At 36.4% G+C, this 23,790-nt stretch overlaps 1 protein-coding gene across 4 annotated transcripts in view; it reads right to left on the bottom strand.

Annotated features, from left to right (window-relative positions):
- The window catches only part of npnt (nephronectin), a 58,222-nt gene that overhangs the window by 33,901 nt on the left and 531 nt on the right, over positions 1-23,790 (bottom strand). For 2 of the 4 annotated variants that reach the window (XM_014471293.2, XM_023334358.1), the window contains exons 2-4: positions 13,470-13,570; positions 5,436-5,486; positions 1,097-1,189 (exon numbers count right to left, since the gene is read on the bottom strand). In XM_014471293.2, coding sequence (XP_014326779.1) covers positions 1,097-1,189; positions 5,436-5,486; positions 13,470-13,570 — 245 coding nt within the window. The remainder of the gene's footprint in view (positions 1-1,096; positions 1,190-5,435; positions 5,487-13,469; positions 13,571-23,790) is intronic. The other 2 variants (XM_023334357.1, XM_023334359.1) reach the window with 1 other exon arrangement.

Raw genomic sequence — 23,790 nt, 5'->3', positions numbered from 1 at the left:
CAACCACATATTTAGTTTCATCTATCATCCCATCAACTTTGACCAGCTTTCCTGACTCTGCTAAAAAACATTTTGACCACCACTTTTCTCCATGTGGTTGATCTGCTCATAGTGATGTAATGTTTTCTAGCTATATTTTGATTGTTAGTAAAAATGCTACATTTTGCTTTCCTCTGACCATACTATCTTCTTCCACTTACTCACTGTTTCTCCTGCATGGGTTGTGGATGATTTGAAGAAGAGGTTTCTTGGTGTTCATATGGGTTTTTTTCTTGTTATTCCAGGCTTGTGTGGTGCACTCCTAATAATAATCCAGTTAAAATATTCTCATACCTAAGTTAGGAACTCTCAACAGCTGTTTGGAGCAGCTGTTGAGAGTCCCTACGTTACTGCTAAATTAGTAAAGGTTTTTGTTTTATAAATAATGCAGATCTAGCAACTTTTGTGTAAAGTGTCTGTGAAGGTTTGTGCTTGGACCACTTTTTAAGAGTGTGAAAAAAGTAACATACCTCATTTGTGATTTTTGGGAATCTTTTCAAACAAACAAATTTGAAATGAATACAAAATGTAATTTTTGTTTTAGAGAAAACTAGCTGAATTGGACCTATCATTTGCATGCAAATCAAATTAACCTTAAACTTAGCCTAGATTTCACTTTTACCTTATTTATTTCTGATTGGACCGAAGTGTTTTTTTCCTGATGTGAGTGATTTTCTGAAGTTTGGTTAATTCATTCTCAGATATGTGCCAGAGAGCTTCTTGGCTGCTTCCTGTTACATTCATGGTCAGCATGAGGGATGACTGCAAGGTTACGAAGTCAATGCAATCAACTGTTCATTGTTGCTACATTGTCACCCAACACGAGTCAGCGACTCAATGTAATGGGTTAGTTTTCGTTGGATAGAAAATATTTTTATCAAGTAAGTGGTAAGAAACTTGAAGTTAATATAACTGACTTAATTAGGTTAAGAAAATTTTGTAAGGCAGGATTGCCATGTGGTAGAACACCTATGTGATTACATTTCCCTGTTCCAATGTCATGTTATGAATAAACCAGCTGGCACAAGATTTTCCACAGCACCTTGAGAGAACTCACCTTGATTGCAGGTCTTGCCGGTGAAGCCTGGATGGCACTTGCACTTGTTGGGTCCCACACACTCCCCATGCTTACAGCTAGGTTGACACACAGCTGTTCAGAAAGGATTTAGAGAAGAAAAGAAAGATCAGTGCAGCGTCCCAACAGAGAATTTGTACCAGATAACGTAGGGAAAAGGACACAATCCTTCTGCTTTAAAACGTCCAAAACCACTCAGACTTTAAAGTGTCTGTTTACGCCACAATTTTTCTACAATGATGCAGCGCCAGGCCTCAATGACATATGAAATGTACTTGTTTTGTTTCTTTTTCTGTGGTGGTAATTTACTAATAGAAATGGAAAAATCATTTTCAGCCAAACACGATGTACACACCAGCCTTTGTTGCTGTGAATGATCTTGGAAAAACAAATCATCTCTCCCTGCAGGTGATAAGCGAGAAGTTTGACCTTTTAACACCAAATAACATATTCACTTGCTCGTTCATAACCCAGCAATGATATTTACACTGGCAATAAGCTAAAAAGGAATCACCAAGGAGGATATTTGAATATAAGTCTGAAGTTAAAACAATGAAAGCACCCAAATAGAAGCTTTTAATTAGTTCCTCAGTAAAGAGCTGCCCTCCAGATTTTGCACAGAGGTTGATAATTTGAGTCTGAACAAAGATGTTACAGCTTCACTGATTCAGTGTTCGGTCTTAGTGAGCTGAAGGCGTGCCCTGCTTATCTGTCTGGACTCACTGCAGTTGCTGCTGAGCATGTCTGATAGAACCAAGCGGTACTAATTTTCATTAAAAAGCTCCATTAATTATGCCATAAAAGGTAGCCAACAGAGGATTTAATTGTCACTGTTGTAAAAGACTCCATGCATAGTAATGTGAGTTAAAGAGGAAGAGAGGAAAGGACTGTGGTGAAATCTGTCGGACTTTCTGTATTTCCTTGCAGCAATAGAATTTGCTGCTGCTGCATTTAAATATCACAAGCAGGTGTTACAATCAATCTGGTAGATGCATATTTTATGTTTTGCATTTTTTCCCCTTGTTTTTATCAGAAGGACCTTCAGGGTTGCACCACTTAGATATTTCCATTCAGCTGAAGTAGATGCTCAGAATTCAGACTGCAGCATTTAGAACAATCAATGGCTTTTGTTGATGTGTGTTTTCTACTTAAGGTTGAACAACCACACCCATTAAAACTAAATGTTTTTTTTAAGTCTCTGTATAGCTCCACGTTTGACATTTCTACAACAGAACAATTGAAAACTCAATTTCAGCAGACTGTGAAGTAAAAGCAGCAGTGGAGACACATGAGCCTTTTTTCTACTTTAATTTTTTAACCAGTTCTTAGAAAATGTTGTACTAGCTAAATAAACTGAAAGCAATTTTAGTTTAAGAGTTGTAAGTCTGTTTAACCCTGGAATAAATTATTTAAATTTGTAGATAACTAAATAGCAAAATTGTCATTTAAACAAAGGGATTAACAAGGACTGACCCTGCCCAAAGATTTGGGCAGCATTTTTCCCATTTCATAACATTTTGTTTTTGCTTTACAGTCTGATGCCTGGTTCAAGTGGAAGAAAAAAATTCCACTGGCTTTTATGGGATATATTATCATAATGTGAAAATGTATTTCTTTTTCATGCTTATTTTAAGAAAAAGTAAGGTACAGAAACATCTGTTACTGATAGAACTATTGATGAAGGAAATATTGACATTAATATCAGATTTGTTAGTCATTTTTTAGCATATTGATGCTATTCTGATAAGTAAAACTGGGCAGTTATTAATCATCACTTTTTTCATCTTGTTGCTTTCGTGTATGCGTTTCAGAAAGAGTACGGAGGGCGTTGGGAAGGTGGTATTTGTTTAAACACATGACAGTGATAGAGGCGTAGAGCATTGCAGAGTGTCAATTAAAGAAAAGAATTATTAAAAGATTATAAAAATATATGCATAATGTTGGTAAAGACTGTTTGTTGGCCTCAGCAGCTCTATTAATACCGACCCAAATTTTCATACTGGTGCATCCCTACACTAGAACCTTTCCAATAAAGCATTTCCAGTGTTAACCCAAGGCCGGTGCTAGAGATTGGTTGGGTGAGAAAAAGAAAATTTATGGGCCAGTTTGTTTGGTAGGAAATGTTCTGTGGCAGACAGGATGTTTTCATACCTGAAAATGCAAATTTCAAAACAACCACAACAGCCCTAAGTTGATGGATGACAACACAACAGAGTTTATCCCAAAGCTATGGTAAATAACTCATGAAGTCAGCATGCAGATTGCTGATATTTCCATCGGTGTTTGTGAGCATAAAGTTTCTATGGTAAGTGACAAAAACAATTAGCACATTTTTTCTATTTGGCAGAAGTTGTTTTCAAGTCAGCCATAAACAAAACAGATGTAGAAATGAATGAAAAAATATTGCAACTATAAGTTGCTCTGGAGCACAAGTCACATTGGTGCGTGGATGCATGCAGTGTAAATCCAGGGTAGAGAGGCGGTTGCATTACTGTTATTTTTTATGGTACTTCACCCATGAAAACATGTGCTTAACATGAGCGGATCATTCCAAGATTAATTTGTTCAGAATCTTTTTTTATTGAACTCAGCATGTAAGGTGTCAATTGAAATCTTCCACAATAAAAGGTTAACTAAATTACAGCTTAGTGAAGTATAAAAAGTAGCTAAATAATTTTAAACTCAGATCAGTTCTATTCGAATAAAACATTTTTTAGTAAAAAAAAATACATAAACATATTGTGCAAAAACATGAAACTTATGGACCCATTTCTCTGGTACAATCAGCAACTGGTTTACTGTGATGAACGGTAAACATTAAGTAAGCATATGGCATGCAAGTATTATTGCTGAATATTGCCTGTATGACTGGCCTCGCCTGTATCTATTTTGACATTTAACTTTAGCATTTCATCCACAAGTGTCTAAAATAGTATGGGCATCCAGGGCAGTGAGAGTTCATCTAATGACCAAGTGTATTATTAGCATGAGGTGGAATTGAAATATAATACTATGCCATTCACTGTCATTGAAACAGTCCTTTGCAGTATTTTAAATGTGCCCACAGTTAATATAAAGATGATGAAATGTTAAAACAATTAAAATTGTCAACAGAACCTTCATTAGGCCTTTTGTATTAAGACTCTTTACATTCAAAACATACAGTCACAACACAATGCCATTTTAAATATTTAGCAGCCTATTCACAAAATAAATTGGATGTGTAGAATTGACTTTAGCGCACACAGAGACGCACACTTACATTATTAGTACTGAGAAAGAAGCATTGTTCAATTGTTCAAACCAAATTCAAAGGCACAAGGGGATGAGGAGATTCCTTAAACAGGAGTAGATAGCATCTTTAGACTCATTCAACTTTATTGAGCTATGTAATCAAATAGAATGAAGGCATTGTTAAGCCACTTTGAGACCTCAGTGGAACAAGCCTGGATGTCCACACACCGTATTTCAAGAGTTTACAGTTACAAATTAAAAAGGGACCCATTTTTAGACGGAAATGAAAAGAGCTTTTCTGTAGGAAGCATTAGTCAGTCAGACCTTGGCTTTGTTCAGACTTGAAAACACAACTAATGTTTTAACTAGACTGCTACACGATGCACTTATGCTTAAATATTGTGGAGGACAAGACAGTTCCACAGAGATCTGTGTAATACATTTTGAACAACATGATAAAAGTAATTGAAAATGTAGAAAAAAGTAGAGAATTTTACATAACCACTTGCATGATGTACAAAAGCATTTACAACTTGCTCAAAGGAATGAGAAAATGCTTTTTTAACCTGCATTACTTCAATTCTGTTCTGAGACATCCACCCAAACGACTGAGAAAAACTGTAACAAAAAAAAATTATTAATATATTTTACTTCAACAGCTTAAAACTGTTCATACTTTTAATTTATAACCTTATCATATGAAATCTAGAATGATCAGCACTATTCTTTAATAAATGCTGCATGAATATATTAATTAAACATATCATGGTATATGCTTTTAGGGTCAAATTAATATCCCAACAAGATGACCAGACGAGCAATTAAATATTAATAGATCCCCTAAAAACAGTCATAATTTATGCTAGACAGGTTTTAAGTAAAATGTGGCCTGCAGAGTTTAATTTATTTTCATAGATTTGAAGCCAGAGATACGTTGGCTGCTGCCAAGAGGAGTGAGGTGTTACTTGGTGCTGCAAGGGAGGGAGTGGTAGGCTATAAATAAATGAGCAAGTGCATGATTCAGAGGATGTGCCCCCAGCAATGCATGTCTAGTTAGGTTATTGCAAAAAAAATGTGTGAAGCTAACCTTGGGGCTGGCACCTTATCCCGACTACTCTGTGAGTTAAGGCGAAGAGAGCTGCAAAACAAGTAGCCATACACACAAAAATGGGGGGCATTACTTAGTGTTTGGGAGAACACAACAAACAAGCAACAACAAGGTTAAGAGAGCACATTTTGTTCAATTTATGCAAAAGCAAACATGCCTGGGAATAAACACACATGCACAGTTTGGAGTTCTGGAGTCACACACATTCTCTGTTGTCTATCAAAAGGGAGTCATTTGAAACAATCAAAATGCTGATTGTGACTGAGGTTCAGAATGCCTGAACATTTGAGTGATGAAATATAGAAATGAAAGCCATACAAAGCTACATATTTAGATGCTTATGTGTAGTATTCTGTGTACAAATTCATGCCTTTCAAGGTATCACCTGGCCCCAACCTAATGTTTTTCCTATAATAATCCATTTCTTTTCATGCCATAGCTCTGTGTTTTTACAGTTTTGTTTTTATTTTTTGTTTCTGGAGAGACAACATCCCGTATGACATTTTGATTGGTTGTTGAAAGCCATAAATGTGTAAGAAGCTGCCGACTATAGCGTTTTTTTCCCAAGGCCCATGTCAAAGTTGCAGAGTTTAGATCTACAATAAGTGTGCCATAGAAGCCTAAGCCCGAACTACAGCCCGGGCTTGGGCTTCTGTGTTGCATTTTTGACAAGCCTACATTACATAGAGCAGACAGAAAACTAAACGAGAATGCAAGATATACAGTTGTGCCACTCCCAAAACACTTACAATGTAGTCAGTGGGTCCATGAGGACACCAGTGTCATCATGACAGCTAAAGGGTTTGTCTACCTATTATAGTCTAAATACAGGAGGAGGCCGTGGGGAAAGAAAGAAAGATGCAGAAGTTAATTAGATTGTAGCAAGCGCAGCACATTGCATGTGCATGCGGCCCTGCCCTGCTCCACTCCTATCAATCACACATCCCAGAAGATTTGGAGTTTACTCACACTGCGGCTACCCAAAGTGACAAAATAGAGCTGGGAGATGCTAAACAAAGGCTAGAAATCGGGGTTACGCTACTAAGTGCAAAGTCAGAGGTCTGGAAGTATTTTCGGGTTAAGGCCTCTAATTATAATTAATTAGTTAATTAGTCAGCTTGTATCAGAATTGGACACAATGTCTATGGACTCAGTAAATTGTTTCAAAAAATAGATATTTAAGGTTGTGTTAAAATCAAAATCTTCAAAAACCCAAATGTTAATGTTCATATACAAAATTCCTTTTAATCTTAATGTAACTTTAACATAGGACAACAGGACTGTCAAAGTTAAAACCATTGAACATTACCTCCTGTTCATATTTTTGCTCAAAAATGTTTTGTGAAAAATACATGTTTTGGTACTTAATATCTGCATTGTCCATCTTTCTTCTTTTAGAGGCAAATTTCTGGATGCATCTCTTAGATATAATACAGCAATCAAATGGTTTTTGAAATAAAATAATTTCTATGTCATTTTCTGTTTAAATCATTAGTAAATCACACTGATTGCTTTCCAAACTTCTTTTTTTTGTGTTGTGTCATAATGTTATTCATAACTTGAGACATATATGCTATCATACTGCTGTTTTATGTCAATATTGTCAGCTTTATTTCAGTAACACTGATGCTTTTGCAGTGCATACTGTGAGCCTTCATTCACTGTACACATTTTCTTTAACTTTCACAATCAAGCTCTTCTTAGCAGACTTTTACAGCCCAGTAATAATAAAGCTAAAGAGCAAAGAGAAAGAAACTACTGAGAAAAATCATGATAAAAAGAATTAATCTGAGGTCTCACTTTTCTCTTTTCATTGCTTACTTGTTAGGTCACATTACCAATTCAAAGACTTGCTTTAATCCGGCCCACAGCATTAAGAGAAACAAAGTCTGCACTCAATCAAACTAAGTCCTGGTCTTCGGGGATTTGTAAAATCCACCAGAACCTCTGGGGAAATTATGTCTGATGTATTTAATTCAGAGATATTAAATCCAGTTCCTTCAGATATTAAAGGAAATGTATGCATATTTTACCTTTATAGTAGTGTAGAAAAAGTTAAGGAGCAGTTAACTTCGGACATATACTGACAATATACATTTACTTGCAAAGGTACAAAGAATAATTACATATATGCTAGATGTTATCCAACATTGTTATTTTTCAGTTCTATCACCACAGTTTGACAAACTTGCTGTAAGGAGCTAATTCTATGAAATGTGTTATTAATGCTATTAATGCTAAGTGTTTTCATTTTCAATACCAAGTGAAAATCATACAGCGTAACTGTGCAAACAGCAGACATTTTAAGGCAGGAAAGACATTATGTTGTGCATCATCCCAGACAAAATGTTAAGGTATATTATGCTGACTTTGACTTACATCACTCTTCTTTTAAAACCCCAAGACCCTTGTGGGAAATTACTCCAGTAATAATATTTCTGTCTACAATATCTCTGAATGCCGCATTGATGCTCACAGTTCATGGAGGCAAGTAAAGTAATTTATATAATAGTCTTGAGTGAGCAGGCAGTCACAATTTGCTCAAATCTCCAACGTTTCATAGACAAACTCAAAGCTCCAATTTATTTTTTTTCCCATGCAGACCATTTCTATAACATACTTAGAAATAAAAATAGTGCAAGCCATATCAGGAAGTGACAAGACATATACTTATGTAAGGAGGATTGATGATATTGAGGGCTTTCAATGCATTTTACCCATGGTCCATTTTTAATGGATTTATGATCTACTAATTGAAACTGCAGCCTTAAATCACTCACATTCTCCATGGCTGACATCATACGGTTAATTTTTTATTTTTCTTTTGCAATATGAATGTGCTTGAATACATTTCAACAGAATTCAGCTTTGAAAAAAAGAATGATTACACCAATGAATGTGGATCCTCCTCTAAAGTTTTTGGTCAATCTAATAAACAGGCTTAAAATGACAATTATCTTTTGATTATCCATTTCAGCTTTGCTAACCCCCATTGTTCCACACTGACTCTAAATGGCTTAATGGAAATTGAAACTAATCTCTATGAGTGAGGCATAATTATGCTTAAGTGTGTGCATAATTCAGATTTCTTTCCTTATTATGTTTAAGCTTTGATTGAAGCTTTTTAGAACATTACAGGATTACTTGTTAAATTAGCTTAAAACCAGTAGCACATTTTATCTGACCTTAATAATAAGAAAGAAATCTAATAAAAAATATATAATGATGTTAGCTGAAAATATATTAAAAGGTGAACTATTATGCTTCCTTGAACAGGTTAGGAAATGTCTATGTCTATGCAAAACATGTTCATCATATTTTAAATCATTCTTGGATAATTAGGTTTTAGTCTGGTCAGTTCTGCCTGTTTTGAGCTCATTTCAGAAGGAGCTCAAAACATTCTGAAGAGTTTTAAGGCTCTTTGTCACTTTAAATCCAAATAACCTGCTGCTGGCCACGCCCCCCCAACTTAATGTTTACACCCGCACTTGGAAATGGCTCCAAACAATTGCCCAATTAAACAACTGTAATTCTTTGAAAACAGAAAACTGAGCCTCCTGCAAACAAACAAGAATGTAGCAAGTAGTTCCTGAATGCCAAGTCATCAACAAAACACTTTTCTTTTCCAACCGCTATTGTACAACACATACAGTGGTAAAACCAGCTGACCAAATGTGCTGGAGGGCTGCTTAAGTTGCTGGGTGAGGGGCTGGGCTCAGATGGGGTTGCTGGCAAAGTGGCCGTTGAATGTGACTCAACAATCAGGAAGCTTATGAAATGGCTCATTTTCAAGGCTCTAGAAAACACTAACTTATTGCCAAATAACATTTGGGTGTTTTTTTTAGCACTTGGACCGTTTTAGAAGCAGTTCAGACCCAATTTGAACCATAAACATAACTGGTCCTGTTTAACCAATACGGAGCTGTGAAAAGCCATTTCTAACCTGGCTTTCAAAGAAATAAAAGGCTGAATTTTAAAAGCTTGAATTTTAATTGGTTACTTTGATTTTAGTTGTAGTACACACAACAGCAGAGGAATATTTATAGTGCTTGAATGTACTTGTTAAAGGATCAAATACATTTATTTATCAAGTACTTGATACAAGGTCAATTTCTGATAGATTTTATTTATTTTATCTATTGATGATGCTTTTTAAAAACCATACAAGTTAATGTGTAGTCCATAAAGTCATCAAAAGCCCACACTTCATCTATTTAATCTGTGAAATTCATCACAGATGAAGAACAAAGGTTTAGCGAAGACATGTTTACAGTATTGCATTTTAATCTCTGTGAGAAAGAGGTTTAGATTTTATTAAAAATTAAGACTTTGACGAGCAAATAGTCAAATACTTCCTGTGACAAAAAAATGTGATAACATTTGGTTAGAACAGAGCCTCAACTGTGGCTTATCCTCACTGATGATCTGTCAGAATGTCATGAATGAAGCTTTATTCTTTCCTAAATCTGAAAGCTTCATGCTCTCTCTCTCTCTCCATCTGCCTGATTTTCTGTTTGTGTCCATTTTCAGATATTGCTCTCCTACTACAGCAATAATCACCTCTCTATTTCTAACCTCTAAACTATTTTCCTTACACAAAATGTGTTTCTTTTTTACTTCAAGTTCTTTCTGCCCAGTACTCTTTTTACTCTTAGAGCTAAGGAGAAAAAAATCATCTTTGATCTATTGAGAAAAGTTTCGTAAAACTGATTTCTGAGCTCTCTGGCTGAAAGCCACAATCCCATTGCTCCAATCTAATCTCTTTCATCTCCACTAAAACCTACCAAGACCTGAAATCTGTGATGACTGCATCCTCTCACACACATGCAGCCAAACACACACAGGTTGCTGATTACGCTCGCTTTCTTTCCAATACCTTCCAGCTCACCCGTCTCAAGCTTAAATCAGCACCTTGCTGACTTGATGGAATGCTGATTGTGAATGAATGGATTTGAGCTGCACCTGACGAGGAGCATTTGGAAGCATTAAGGCAAGCACTCATCCAGTGATTTGACTCTAAGGGGAGAGGGGGGAGAATATCTGTGGTTAAGTTAAAAATCAGCTTCTTTCTGCTCACAATGGAACATGTGGGACTCCAGAACCGCCAAGAAAACATGCACACATACTGCTATTTGGGCTGAATGTAGCAGGACATCTTTATAACGTAGCAGGACAATTGCTTATTCAAGAAATGTCCCCTCTGGCGGCATAAATGCAGCACTTCTTTACTTTCTAGGAACAAAGCAACTCGAACAATTTTCATTCGTTAAATATGAAACCATAACTCCTTTCTCTTCACCGCAATCTAAGCAGCTTCAATGATGAATACATCTTCATCTTGCCTTGTTAGCCAAAGCAAATAATGCATCTATTCTACTGTGAATTTTTTGAGGATGAGAAGCTGTGAAGGCAAAGAGCCCAGTGCATATCACTGGGAGGCACTGGGCTCTGAGAGGACTGCCTCGAGCCAGGATTACAGTTGAGTCTGGCCCAAACTGCTGCTTTTTCCCATTGTATTTTAGCGCAGATTTTCTAGATTTTCTAGTCAAGACCCTGAGATGACAAAGCAGGCCATGTTAAAAAACTAAATTTCTTTAACTCTAGTAAATATTCTGCCACTTTTACATGAAAATGGAGCCGCTGCATTCAACAGTTTCAGTAACCACTGAAACCAAATAAGCAGTGTGACATATTTTTCAGAAAAAATAAGACATACAAAAAAGGATAAAAACACACTTACACTGAAAGGGTTAAACATAGAACATTGGGAAGATTTTTAACATATATGACAGCGAAACAAAATGTAAACATAAGAAGAAAAGGAAACAGGATATTCTATCAGTTGGAGAGTTGATAAAATGATCATGCAAGCAAAATCAACATGCAAGATATGGACCATTCAGGCCTTTTCCCTGGCAGGAATTTAACAACCAGAACTTGTAAGTGCTCTGCTCCATCTCCCCTCGTGTGTTTTACAAACCAGATCATTATATGTCTCTGAAAATGAGACACCACTTTGAAAAGACGAGTGCCTCTCTACACCAGAAAGTGGAGAAATAAGAGCGGCTTTTTTCTTATTTTACTGGAGTGAATTAAAACAATGTAAATTTGTACATGTCTATGTAATCCAGAGTTACTTTCATAGAAAGAATGTTACATCTAAACTCTAGTTGTTTGCTTTGATTGAACAACTTGTGTGATCAGTCAAAACGAACATCTCTGAGACTGGATGGTGGGGGCTGTACTGCTTTCGATTTAGTTTCGAAGCTTAAGTTGCAACTCAGTTTGGACTCTCATACTAAAGTATAGCATAGTTAAGTTAGGAATAGTTCCATCAATTACCGGTACTTCATTCAAGAATTACTGACAGTGTTTTGCAGACTCTTTGATTTTATCTTTCTCGTAGAAAGTACTCCTGGCTCACTGCCTTGGTGTTTCAGTGTGTCTCCTTTTTTACAGAATTACTGACAGTTATTGTACTGGATACAATTAGATATGAACTGGGCCTGTCTACCTTGTAAAGCACCCTGATTATTTGGTTGTGAATGGCAGCAACGTAAATAGACTGATTTTTTTTTTTTTTTTTTTGCATATGATTATAATCACAGGCATATGTATACAAGAGAAATGAGAACAATCACCATCAAATTGAATGAATGAATGAATCAATGAATCAATCAATCAATCAATTCATTAATTCATTAATTTATGGATTAATTTTAGCAGGGAGGCTAAACCAGGTCTTGGCTCAGCTGGTGCCCAGAAAACCCTTTTCAACTCATCTCTTGTGCCTATTGGAATGATTTGAATTTAATACATTCCACCAAAAATATTTGGAAATCCAAGAAAACCAATAAAATTAAACAATTTCTTTTCATTTGTATGAGTGCGAGAACACAGCCAACATAAAAAAAACAAAGATAGAAAGAAAGAAAGTTGTGATGTTCAAATTGGATTCAGTGATTATCTGCTGGTCTGGAAATGTGGAATAATCCCACTAGATACAAATTAAAGCATTATTAGTATTAAAAAGGCCAATTTTAGATGTATTCTGTTCAAATAATGTTCTGAGCTTTATGGAGGGCATGGTGTCTTCATTATTTTAATCCTTGAAAACTAAAATTTTTATCTATTATTCTAAATCAAACACCAATTGATTCAAGCCTGCAGCTACACATAACACTGACAGAGGTAATCATTTGTTGTCCAAAACAAACAAACAAAAAAAAAATTGTTCTTATCTGTTCTCATGAATTACAGGTTGGTAATATCCCACAATGGAAAAGGCATGTTTATGTATCACTGCCCACATTCTTTAATAAATGTCCAAAGCAAAGCAGCAAAAACTCCAGGCATCAATCCATGCAAAGGAATAGGCATTTGTGAGTCAATCATGCAAATATGGAACCCACTAATGTATTCACACCTTCTTGGGTAACAGTATGGGAAAGCAGAGGGTATTTGCAGTGTGTGTATATGGTAAAAACATGAGACAAAAACACAAGGCAAACCTGTGGCATGGCAGTCGTATATTAAAACAATATGACACATCCTCTGAATCCTCTGAACTTTTGCTCAATATTCTGGGGAATCGAGGTATGTCCATCTCCCCAAACCATGTACTGAGTTAACAGCAGTGTTTCTGTTTTTCTTCACCCAGTGCTAGATAAGGATTTTTGCTCCTTTCTAATATAAAACCAGATCCTGTTTAACTTTAAATGTGATGACTTCCTCATTATGGCCTTATACAGCAGAAACAAAAAAATCAACAGACCTATTATTCAAACCAGCCATTATCATCAATCTTTTCAGAAAGACTGCATAAAGGCGGGGAAGTTCTTCAACTTTGTGTATCGTGACAGTATGCATTTGTGTGTAGGCGTGTGTATGTGTGTTTGTGCTCCACTACAGCTCGTCTTGTGTTTAATAGAGTCTTTGCCCCCAGCTTGAAACATTGCCACCTCGTTAGTCCCATTAGCCCCCAGCAGCACCAGCAAACATGTTGGCACTCACGCTGGCAGTGACCCCAGGAGCGGCGCGTCCATCCCCAGCAGCAGTCCACCCTGCCCCCATATCGACACATGCCATTGGATGATGCCATCTGCCGCGGCCACCTGTGAGTGGATGACACAATCAAATTTCAGTAAGTTATGAAAAGGAATTATCTGGCTATTATTATCTATTCACAGACTTTTCAAAACTCACATAAAACCTGTGCTGTTTCCCTGGAACAGCAGAAAAAAATCCTCATGAATGGGTTGTGCAGATTATAGTTGAAATATAGTGTATTTTATGAAACCTCTGTATATGAATCATTTTAATGGCCAAGTACACAAGTGGTTTGTCATTCTTGGTTGCTGAAAGCTGAAACTTCAAGGAATTCCTGGAGTCTCATTCACTTCTTTATTTTTCCCCATTACATTTAAAGTATTTATCTGCTGTACTCATTGTATGTATCTGTATATAATGTAATAAAAACAAATATTTTTGAAACCCCACTCTGTTCATTCCAGCTCAGAAATAAAGCCTGTAGCAGGACCTAAGCAGTTGCAAGAACTGAAGGAGATTGCACCACTTTGTGAAGTTCCCCTTAGGGTAAAATGGTAGAATGTAGTTAGATCAAAATCAATTTTTCCAGCTCAATTTCTTTCAACGTAAATGTCATGTAAAATCAATACCATTTAAATAAAATCTGAGGAAAACATTTTAATTTGCTATGTTCAAGAAAGAATTACTGTAGTTTAAAAGTGTCTAATCAAAATCTACAAATATCCTTATATAGGTATATTTATCTATCTCTATATAAGGGTATGTGTCTATGCAATTTTGCATGTCATTTTATATAGTGTATGTACATGTCTGGTTTCAACTATATACATATCCTCCTGAGACCCGGGCTTTTGTTTGATGTGCATTTTTTATGTCTCCTTACTATTTGGGATTAGTATGACCTAATTTTAGTTGAAATTAAATTTTAGCTTTCTATGTGCTCTTGAACTATGTCAAAACCAATGCCCTCATATGAGGACAATGGGTCTGTTTTTGCATATACATTTCTCCTTGTCATTTGGGATCATAAGGACCCAATTGGCCTAAAAATGAAATTTCAGCTTTCTACAATAAGTGGTTATCTCAAAACCCAATGTCCTCAGACGAGGACATTGGGTCTATCTGTGTGACGATAAGACCATTCAATCAATGTTATTATTTACATCTGTGTTTACAAAACTGTAATGTCCTCATATGAGGATGCAGGGTCTCAGGAGGATATAGATTAAATTATATATTAAATGGACATAATGCAGAGTACCAACACAATTTTCCACTGCTTGAATACGGCAGATTATAATTTGCTCCCTTTCAGCAGATGTTTCAGCACATCGAATCATGTGAGTTTGTGTGACAGCGGACTCGAGGTGTGTTCTGAAAGCTTGCCAGATTCTACTGGAATTTAGCTGCAGCACCAACACTTGCATACATGAAGCACATCACTGTAGAGATCTAGATTATGAGCTATTCTGACTGTCCTTGAAAATGCAATATTTTCCTCCATTGCCCTTTTTATGACAGCTGAGGAAATCTTTAATGCCACAGATAGGATGTGCTGGAGTTAGTTTATACAGAAATAGGTGATAGCCTATTTCTTTCAGAGTTATGATGGCTGGATTTTTTTTTTTTTTTTTTGTTACAGCATACTCTGTCCAGCTCAGAGTTGGAAAATAGCTTCCTGGCAGATACTACAAGTGGATTACCTTTTTATCTACACCATGAAGAGAGAAAGGAATGAGTCCTTTTAAGGATGTTGAAGAAAATCCAAGCTTCTTACTTTGAGAGCTGAGATGAGATTGCACCAGAGTCATGCTAAAAATAAGAACAATAAGATTTTTTTTTAAATAGAAGTAATGTCTGAATCATTTTTGCGATTTTCATCAAGTAAAGGAAATGAAAGCAATCAATATCCAATTTAATCCTTTAAAAATATATATAAAAACCTGCTAAGCACAGAAGATTTATTTATGTACACCCCTGAGAGAAAGTTTGGGGTTTGTTCAGTATTCAAGGCACATCCTTTGCAGCAATCCGTGCCCGTTAGTGTCTCCATGCCAAGATGAGGAAATGCTAATGCTTGTTCCTGCTGCCAATCACGTCAGGAGAGAAAAAAAAAAACAGATGGATACTAAGTGAGAGTGGCAGATACAGAGAAAATGTTTGCCCGATGGCTGGCAAGAAAGAAGGTAGCCAGTCAAACAGACTGAAGAGAGGAGCACATTATAAAGGAGATGAAATAAGAGAAAGGCAAGTAAATGAGAAGAAATATTAAATTCAAACAGAAAGCTCCCGCTCATGCTGTAAAAAAAAATGCTGTTTGGTTTAGTGTGAATATGCTGTCTGGCTAGCTGTCACTTAAAGGTGTTTGAAAGGTCTCAAGTATTCATTCATGGGTGTAAATAAGCTTGACAGCAATTGGAATAAGTTCAGATATTAGGTGTGAAGATATCCTGCAAATGAGACGCACTTCTTCCTGGACAAGCTGCTAATCTCATTTTCACTTTCCATAATTATCACATCTTATGAGTCCCAACAGAAAGCTGCCTGTATTACACAGTTTCTAATTCTGATATTGATTTTTCATAATTTAAACATATGCATTGATACTGCAGTAACAATGATTGCAGCCATGGATCATGGATTATAATTTTATATTTAATTCTGTGTTTTTAAACTGTTATTTTTTACTAAGCATTAAAATCCAGATGTTTTCTTCCACTTTTTCTATTTGTTTTGTCAGAAACCATAAAAGACTAAAGCACCAATGAAGATAACCATTAGTTGCTGAACATTTGTATTTGACTACAAAGCAATATTGAGGTCAGTATACAAACAAGATGATACTAAAACATACATCTGTGATTAAACAATGCAGATCAAATAAAAAGAGCATGGTCTCCACTCCTACATGTGCATGAGAGCAGAGATGAGATGTTGACAGGATTATCGAGTGAAATGTTTCCCTCTGATGGTCTCTATTTAATTACAAATGAATATGGCATCATGTTTTATGCTCCATGGCTACTCTGACAAACTGCTGGCTTCGTGTAGTTTACTGGATTCCAATTGTATTGTCTGAACCAGCTCTGGTATGTCAAACTGGGTCCTTATTTGACCTTTTACAGATGAAAAGGTAAGAACTAATCAAAGTCAGTAGTGGGAACTGTGGGTGGACACTGCACATTAAAGAAGAACAGCTTGTCCTCTGTGATAGTCGACTGAATAAAAAACTGGCATATCAATTTGACGCTAGTATAATACCTGCATTTATTACTCTGAAGGCCTGAATAATGATCCAAAATTGGACTAAAGCCTTGAGGGAACTCAAGCAGATAATTATTACCCTTCACGCATGATGCTTGACACCTCCTCTCAAGTACAGTCAAAAAGAAAAGCTTCATTCCTGAGAGGCTGATAATAATGTGGATGCTATTGTCCTTCCATTGTATTACTAAGAAACACACAGCAGGCCAATCTTTCATTTCAGACAGCAAACAGTTGTTAGTGCATTGCTTACAGGAAAGAGAGGGGCTTGATAATCACAACCATAAAAGTATGCAGTCTGTATTCAGTGTGATGATGACCTAATCAATGTCTAATCCAACCATGGCATACCCTGAAGCATGAAAAGAGCAGCTGACTGGTTTGTTCTCGTGGACATCCATAAACATTACCTGCCACAGTAGCATCCCAGAGCGAGAGACTCAGTTCAACCTGCCGAGCTCAGCTGAAGGCTTGCAGGAGTTGTTAATGCGTCACACCATTTTTAATTAACCACCTCTGCTGAATGCCCTGCCAACTCTGCACACACGGCCAAGATCATCACATTAACACGAAGCACCATGGGGCTGCACAACAATTATGGGGCAAAAGATTTATATTAAGGTGAGAAATATGATGACATATATAATGAATTTTCTGTACAAGGGTGAATATTTGTTGAGTGAAAAGCTGGGTTGTTGAGTCTGGGTAGAGTAATACTGTATTTTAATCCTTTGTTGGCACTTCTGATGGAAAAAGAAGGTATTTGAGTTCAATCCAGAGCTTATTTCGAGGCTCATGCTGAAATAATGACAAAACAAATACCATGTCATGTTTCACCAACATAAATTCCACTGAGTGCAAGAGTTAAATACTGTCAACATCAAAGCCTAATGTCTAGGTTGCAGCTAAAGTATGTTTGTTATGACAACCAGTTCTTAAAGGATGTGCTTTTTACTCACTGACTGATTTTTTCCACCAAAGCACTTGAGACATTTCTGATCCTCCCTATATTGTATTCAGCTTTTTGCAGTTAAGCCACAAAAATCATTTTATTTGTTTAAGTATACCTGCAATCAGACGATTTAATATCAACTAATCCATACACACACACACTTCAAATTTGATCTTAAATGACAACAACTTTATTCTCAGGTTCCTTCAAAGCGAAGGATCAATGAACAGGCACAGCAACAAAAATGCTTCAAATTTACATTCTGAACTACTGTGAGATTTTGTACAACTAAAGCACAGGTGTCAAACTCCAGTCCTCAAGGGCCGGTGTCCTGCAGTTTTTAGATGTGTCACAGGTACAAAACACTGGAATGAAATGGCTTAATTAGCCATTGAGGACTGGAGTTTGACACCCCTGACTAAAGAATGGCTATATTGTTTTTCTTCAAACAAATTATCATGCGCCAGGAGTATGAAAGGCACTTGCAACCTATAGTGAGTCAGGGCAAGTTTTACCTCAGCATATGTATTTTACTATCAGCCTAAAGCTCCACTAGTGGTTCCAACAACTGGCAGATTAGCCCTTTCATGCATGAATTATGATCCTTCGTGTCAGAATTTTTTTTCCATTTTTTAAAATGTTTTTCTTAAGGCATAAAAAAGGTAGGAAATTTCTTTTTAATTTTTAATTTTTATGTGATCAATTGTAATTTTGTCCAAATACAAAGTTGTTATTTGAAAAATACATCAGTAGTATTGTTCCTTAGGGGTTATCTGATGTCACAATATCTTTTTTACTTGCAAGAGTCGTCTACAGTAGAAGAAGGGACCGGGTCGGTTCTCATGCTTTTTTGTCTGTCGGCCATATTGTATTTAACAAAAATAATTTCTTGCATTTGCAGCTGATGGCCAGTAGTTGATGGTATATTTTATGATGCATTAGTGTCCACTTCAGTGGTCTGTGTGCAGTTATAACATAAAAATCCACAGGAAGCACAAGAAAATGGCTTTTAGATAGCTGTCCACTGTAGTGACCACTATGCATGAAAGGGTTAAAGTTACAAAGGCCAAAACAATTGAGGATAAAATGGAAGAGGATAAAGTAAATCTTTGTGATTAAGTTTGTGAGATTTACAATCAAGTAAAATTGTTCAATCGAGTTATACATCTTGTCAATGCCTGTTTCTCTGGGTTTTCTCTGTTTCTTCCTTTCAGTGACTTCTGTGGTCTACAGCTGCAGTTAACTATTTTAGTAATCAAATATTCTGGCTATTAACTGAATAATCGGACAAAAAAAATGTCAGGATCTGCAGGAACTACTTAAGCTTATTTTATGAGTATTACAAATACACACACAATTTGTAATAATGGTTTTTATTTACTTAAAAACCATTTAAGTAAATACCCCATCACTCAATTCCTTTTTTAAAAGTGCAGTAACGGCACATCAAACCTCCATTTCAATTTCAACTCTGATGTGTGACAAAGAGGTTAAATCCTACTAAATCTAACTAACTACTATAAATATTTTCAAATTTGAAATATTAGCTAAATGTTTTGATTCATGGATTTTTTGTAAAGGAATCCCTTAAGCCCTCCTGAGGTCCTCCATTTTCCCCCCTAATTAAAGGTGGTGATAAATAAATGTAAGTCTTAAGGTAATTTGTGCTCATATTGTTAAGTTTGTAAAGACTGCATCTGAATCAATGTTTGCCATTGTGGTAGTGAAGCAATTAGAGAAGCATTTAGCACAAAATATGAAAATTACACCCCACATTTTTTCTGTGAAATATTTTGACAGTGTGTGCGTGGGAGCAGGTGCTCAGCACCACAGGAGCATGTCCAGGAAACTGCACCCTAACATGTTTTCTTTACTCTGTTGTGTTTAAGCCTGTGTTTTGTCACCAACAGAATTACTCTCAAAGCTCGTAAGTTATCCCTGAGATGGTGGTGGAGAGAACAGTGTCCCTTTCAGCCATCTGTTAAGAGTAACAGTGTCAGAGCTGGTGACTCAAACAAACAGAACAAATTGATAAAACTAATTGATTTTGTTGGGACAGCTCTGGAGTTCAGAGAGAATATTCTAAAAGTAGGGATATTTCTGTTTTTATGGTTTCATTGTGGTGGAGTTGTTGGCACCAGGACCATGCATTAAGGTAATCTTGGGTTTAAATCCAGATGGGCCTTTTTGTGTCCAAATTAGATGTTCTCCCAGGGCCTGTGTGTGTTTACCCCACATACTCCAGCATCCTACCCAAAACATGCATGTTACATTAATTTGCCACTCCAAATTGTCTTTACACATATGTCTCTGTGTTGTGTTGTATTGTGATTGACTGTGGCCTATTCAGGATATAGAAAAACTCTCACACTGTCCTGTTACCCTTTAATGGTGAGGCAGATGTACAAAATGCATGGATACTTCACAATATGTTGATTGTAAGGACACAGTACAGTAAAGAGATAAAGAATCAATGCATCTTCAGTAACACTGTAAAAAATTAGAAAAAAGTCTTATCAGAAAAGAAGTGCCAGTCTGTTTGCTGCCATCATGAGCATAGACAATTTCCTCAACCTTACAACAGATTATCCAAAGACATTAAGAAACATGCATGACTCCTCTAGCTGCCATCTCAAAACTGGAGGCAATCCCTCTGGTGCAAAAACATCTCATTATTAACCTCTGTGTACCCTTTTCTCAAATGTAAAATAAATCAAATTTTAAGTTTATCTTTGTTATATATTTATGCACAAAAATCTAATTTCTATATTATACTTTATTGTGCCATACACCTTGACATACAGCAGTTATTTGCAAAGCGGACCAAAAAACAGAGTTGTGCTCAATGTCTTTTAGGCTCTCTGAAGTCTGCTCTTTCTACTTTCTTCTTACTTCCGTGCCTGAAAGCCCAAATGTGGATCTGATATCCCTACGTAACCTGGCACCCTTTCACAAGCTTTGGATTATGACAGAGGATGTCTGGTATGCACCATTCGGCTGTGCAAGACTTACAAACTTAATGACATCAGTGGTGAAGAATATCCTCTACTGTACAAGCAGCCTTTCACTTTCAGGTATTTTCTGTTATGACATGCAACTGGATGGGTTTTAATCCCTTCCCAGGAGCAACAGTCGCATGTTGTGGAAACTCTGCAGTAGGTATATTAAGTATATTGTGTGCTGCTATGGGAGAGCAGAACCATCTCACCAACGATGCCTGTAAAGGACCCTTCAGGGCCAGATGGATAAGCCTGTTAGGAATGCTCTCTAAAAGGCAATAAGTGAGCAGAACTAGGTGATAAATGTTTTCCTTGCTTGCACTCACTCTCAGGGGATATTTTCTCAATGAATTAATATTGAAGAGAGGGACTCAAGTCTGAGCATGTTTATACCCATAAAAATTGGCAAATTATGAGCATGGTGACAAGCCACTCCATCAGCAGGAATGTTAATAATGTACAATATGCTGCTGTGAAGGTTGAAATAAATGATTATTTCACAAAGGCAGTGCATGAAATAAAGTCTCCTGATGAGCCCTGTCAGACAGATATTAGCTCTGATTATTAGAAAGAAAAATAGCCTTAAAAAACATCTGTAATATGCAGGTATGCACTGGCAAATGTTAACCCATTTCCCTCTTCTCTCCTCTGTTCTGTCTCACACAGAAACACAAATTTCTGGCTGGCTGAAACCTTTGATCTCCTAATTGCTTATTCAGAAATGGGTTTATTTGAAGCAGAAACTGGGTTGAAGGAGCTCAGCTTTGAAAAATAGCCGACATACACTCCTTCTCACGTCAAAAAAAATTAATAGGTGGAATGACAATGTCTCTCAGGGTTCTTTGAAGTCATTTAAATCGAAATTAGCTCAAATATTCATCAAATAAAATTTCTGTTAATTTGCAAAACGTTGAATACATGGGAAGATTCTGCTCTCAAGTTCAGTCCGCCTGAGAGGGATACTGTGCCTTGCAAAATAATTAACATTCTCCTGGACATATTTTTTACATTTTATCACAAGATGTGAAAAAAAAAATACTTTGAAGAAGGTGCCTTGATAAGGTTAAGTGGAAATTCCAATTTTTGGCCAGTATGGAAAACATTATACCAGAAAAAAAAAACAAAAAAACACTAACACTTCACATCACCCTGATCCCACAATCCCCACGCTGACACATAGTGGTGGCAGAATCATGCTATTGGAATGCATCCCATTATTCTTTTACTAAATGGATTTTCTCATCAGAAAGTAGTAAAGATAAAAAAAACGTATTTGATTTTTGTTTTAAAAGGTAAAACATCAAATTGAAAGATAATGACCCAACATATAATTTGGTTTTCATTTTTAAAGTGAAATAAAAAAAACTAAATATAAGGTGGCTTTTCACAAGTTTCTTTTACACAAAAACATACATGAACAAAAGCATTTTTTAAAATTTGGAAAGGGACGAGTGTTATACATATACTTATATAGAAGTGCCAAACTGAACGAGGTGGCTGTTAATGTTAATTCAATATGTTCACGAACTAAATAGCTTTGTTCACTTTCCCCGCTGTCATTGCCAGAACTACAGGCAGACAACAATTCTAAAACAGCGCAGAAAATGAACATCACTGTTCACAATGTCTCCTTCTGTTCGCTGATTGGCCCGGTAAAAATCAACCAGAGGCAATCCGAGTCAAGGAGAGAAATACCAGACTGTGCTGGAAGTGAGAATTTCTTTCAACTGCACAGCAGGGCAATGGCCAGGACAGTTTTTTGATAGCTTTGTTTAGTTTTTTGGTTATTGCAATGTGATAAGAAAATCAAGCCTAATTTAAATTTCTACTCATCTTTTGTCAGCTACAAAATGGGAATTGTCTTGTGTCAATTTAGTACCTTGTATTTTAAACTAAATATCAAATTCCTTATGCTTCTGTTTCTGACAGATTGCTTTCTGATAAGAATGAACCAACCTGGATGCTTTTCTTGAAAGGGAAGCCGGTCACAGTTGATGGGAAGATGGATGAATGGGAGTAGGGCCAACAAGATAAAAAATAGTCAGAGGTTGAAAAGGACTTTGGACAGTGAAGATTCACTTTCCAACAAGACTGAACACATGTAGCCAGATCTACAATTAGATGTATTAGATCAAAGATTCATGTTTTAGGAATGCTTAGTTAAAGTCCACACCTAAATGGAAATCAGAGGCAAGACTTCAAAATTTATATTTCTACAAGCTCTACATTTGAGTTGGCTGAGGTTGAGCAATTTGGCAAATAGACATACATGTCTTTCTGTAGATGTGCAAACCAAATAGAGGCACACCCCCAAAGATTTGCAAAAATCCCAATAAAATAAGTTAAACTTTGTGGTTACCATGGGGAATGAAAACTGAGGCAACATACATGAGAGGAAAATAATTACTTTGTGACCTTATCTGTGAGAGATAGAGTTTGTCGAGGGTTTTGTTTGTGTAACTTTCTCTGTTTGGATGGATTACAATCGGTCTCTTTGTCTGAGCTCCATAAAGCATCTCAATATGGTTAGTGAAAAGTGATGTATTGTTCTGATTTTACACAAGTAACTTCTTTTGAGCTGTTAAACAAAGTGAACTTTGGATGCCTTGCCAATCAAAGCAGTTTCTCAAAACAGGAATGTGAGAAGAGGGTGTGCAGAAACGTGTACCACATCTCAGTGTTATTGTGCAAAATATTAAAAGACTTTAAAAAAGCAAACAGATTTAATTCAAATGAACCCACAGGCAGATCGGAATCTCTAAAATGAGCATTCTTTTGGTGTCTGGCGTCTTCTCACAAACACTTGGTGGAAATCGTGTTTGAACATGAAGCACCGGGTTGTGTTCTCTCTCATCACTTTTTAAATCAGCCTCTGCACAAGACAAGAGCCGCTCGGCGTGACTTTTGCGAATGTAAACAGTGTTTCCTATCCGACAAAACAGCGTGTCTTCTCAGACGCGCAAACACGTTTGGAAGGATTTGACTGATACTTCGGTTCGAGCACACCTTGGATATTTTAGCAGAGACATTGTAAACTAATATTTTAGTTTGAAAGCCTCACAGAGCAACC

The sequence above is a fragment of the Xiphophorus maculatus genome, chromosome 5 (genome assembly GCF_002775205.1).
Source record: "Xiphophorus maculatus strain JP 163 A chromosome 5, X_maculatus-5.0-male, whole genome shotgun sequence".
In the NCBI taxonomy this organism is placed as follows: domain Eukaryota; kingdom Metazoa; phylum Chordata; class Actinopteri; order Cyprinodontiformes; family Poeciliidae; genus Xiphophorus; species Xiphophorus maculatus.
This window is presented reverse-complemented; position numbering and strand designations above follow the sequence as displayed.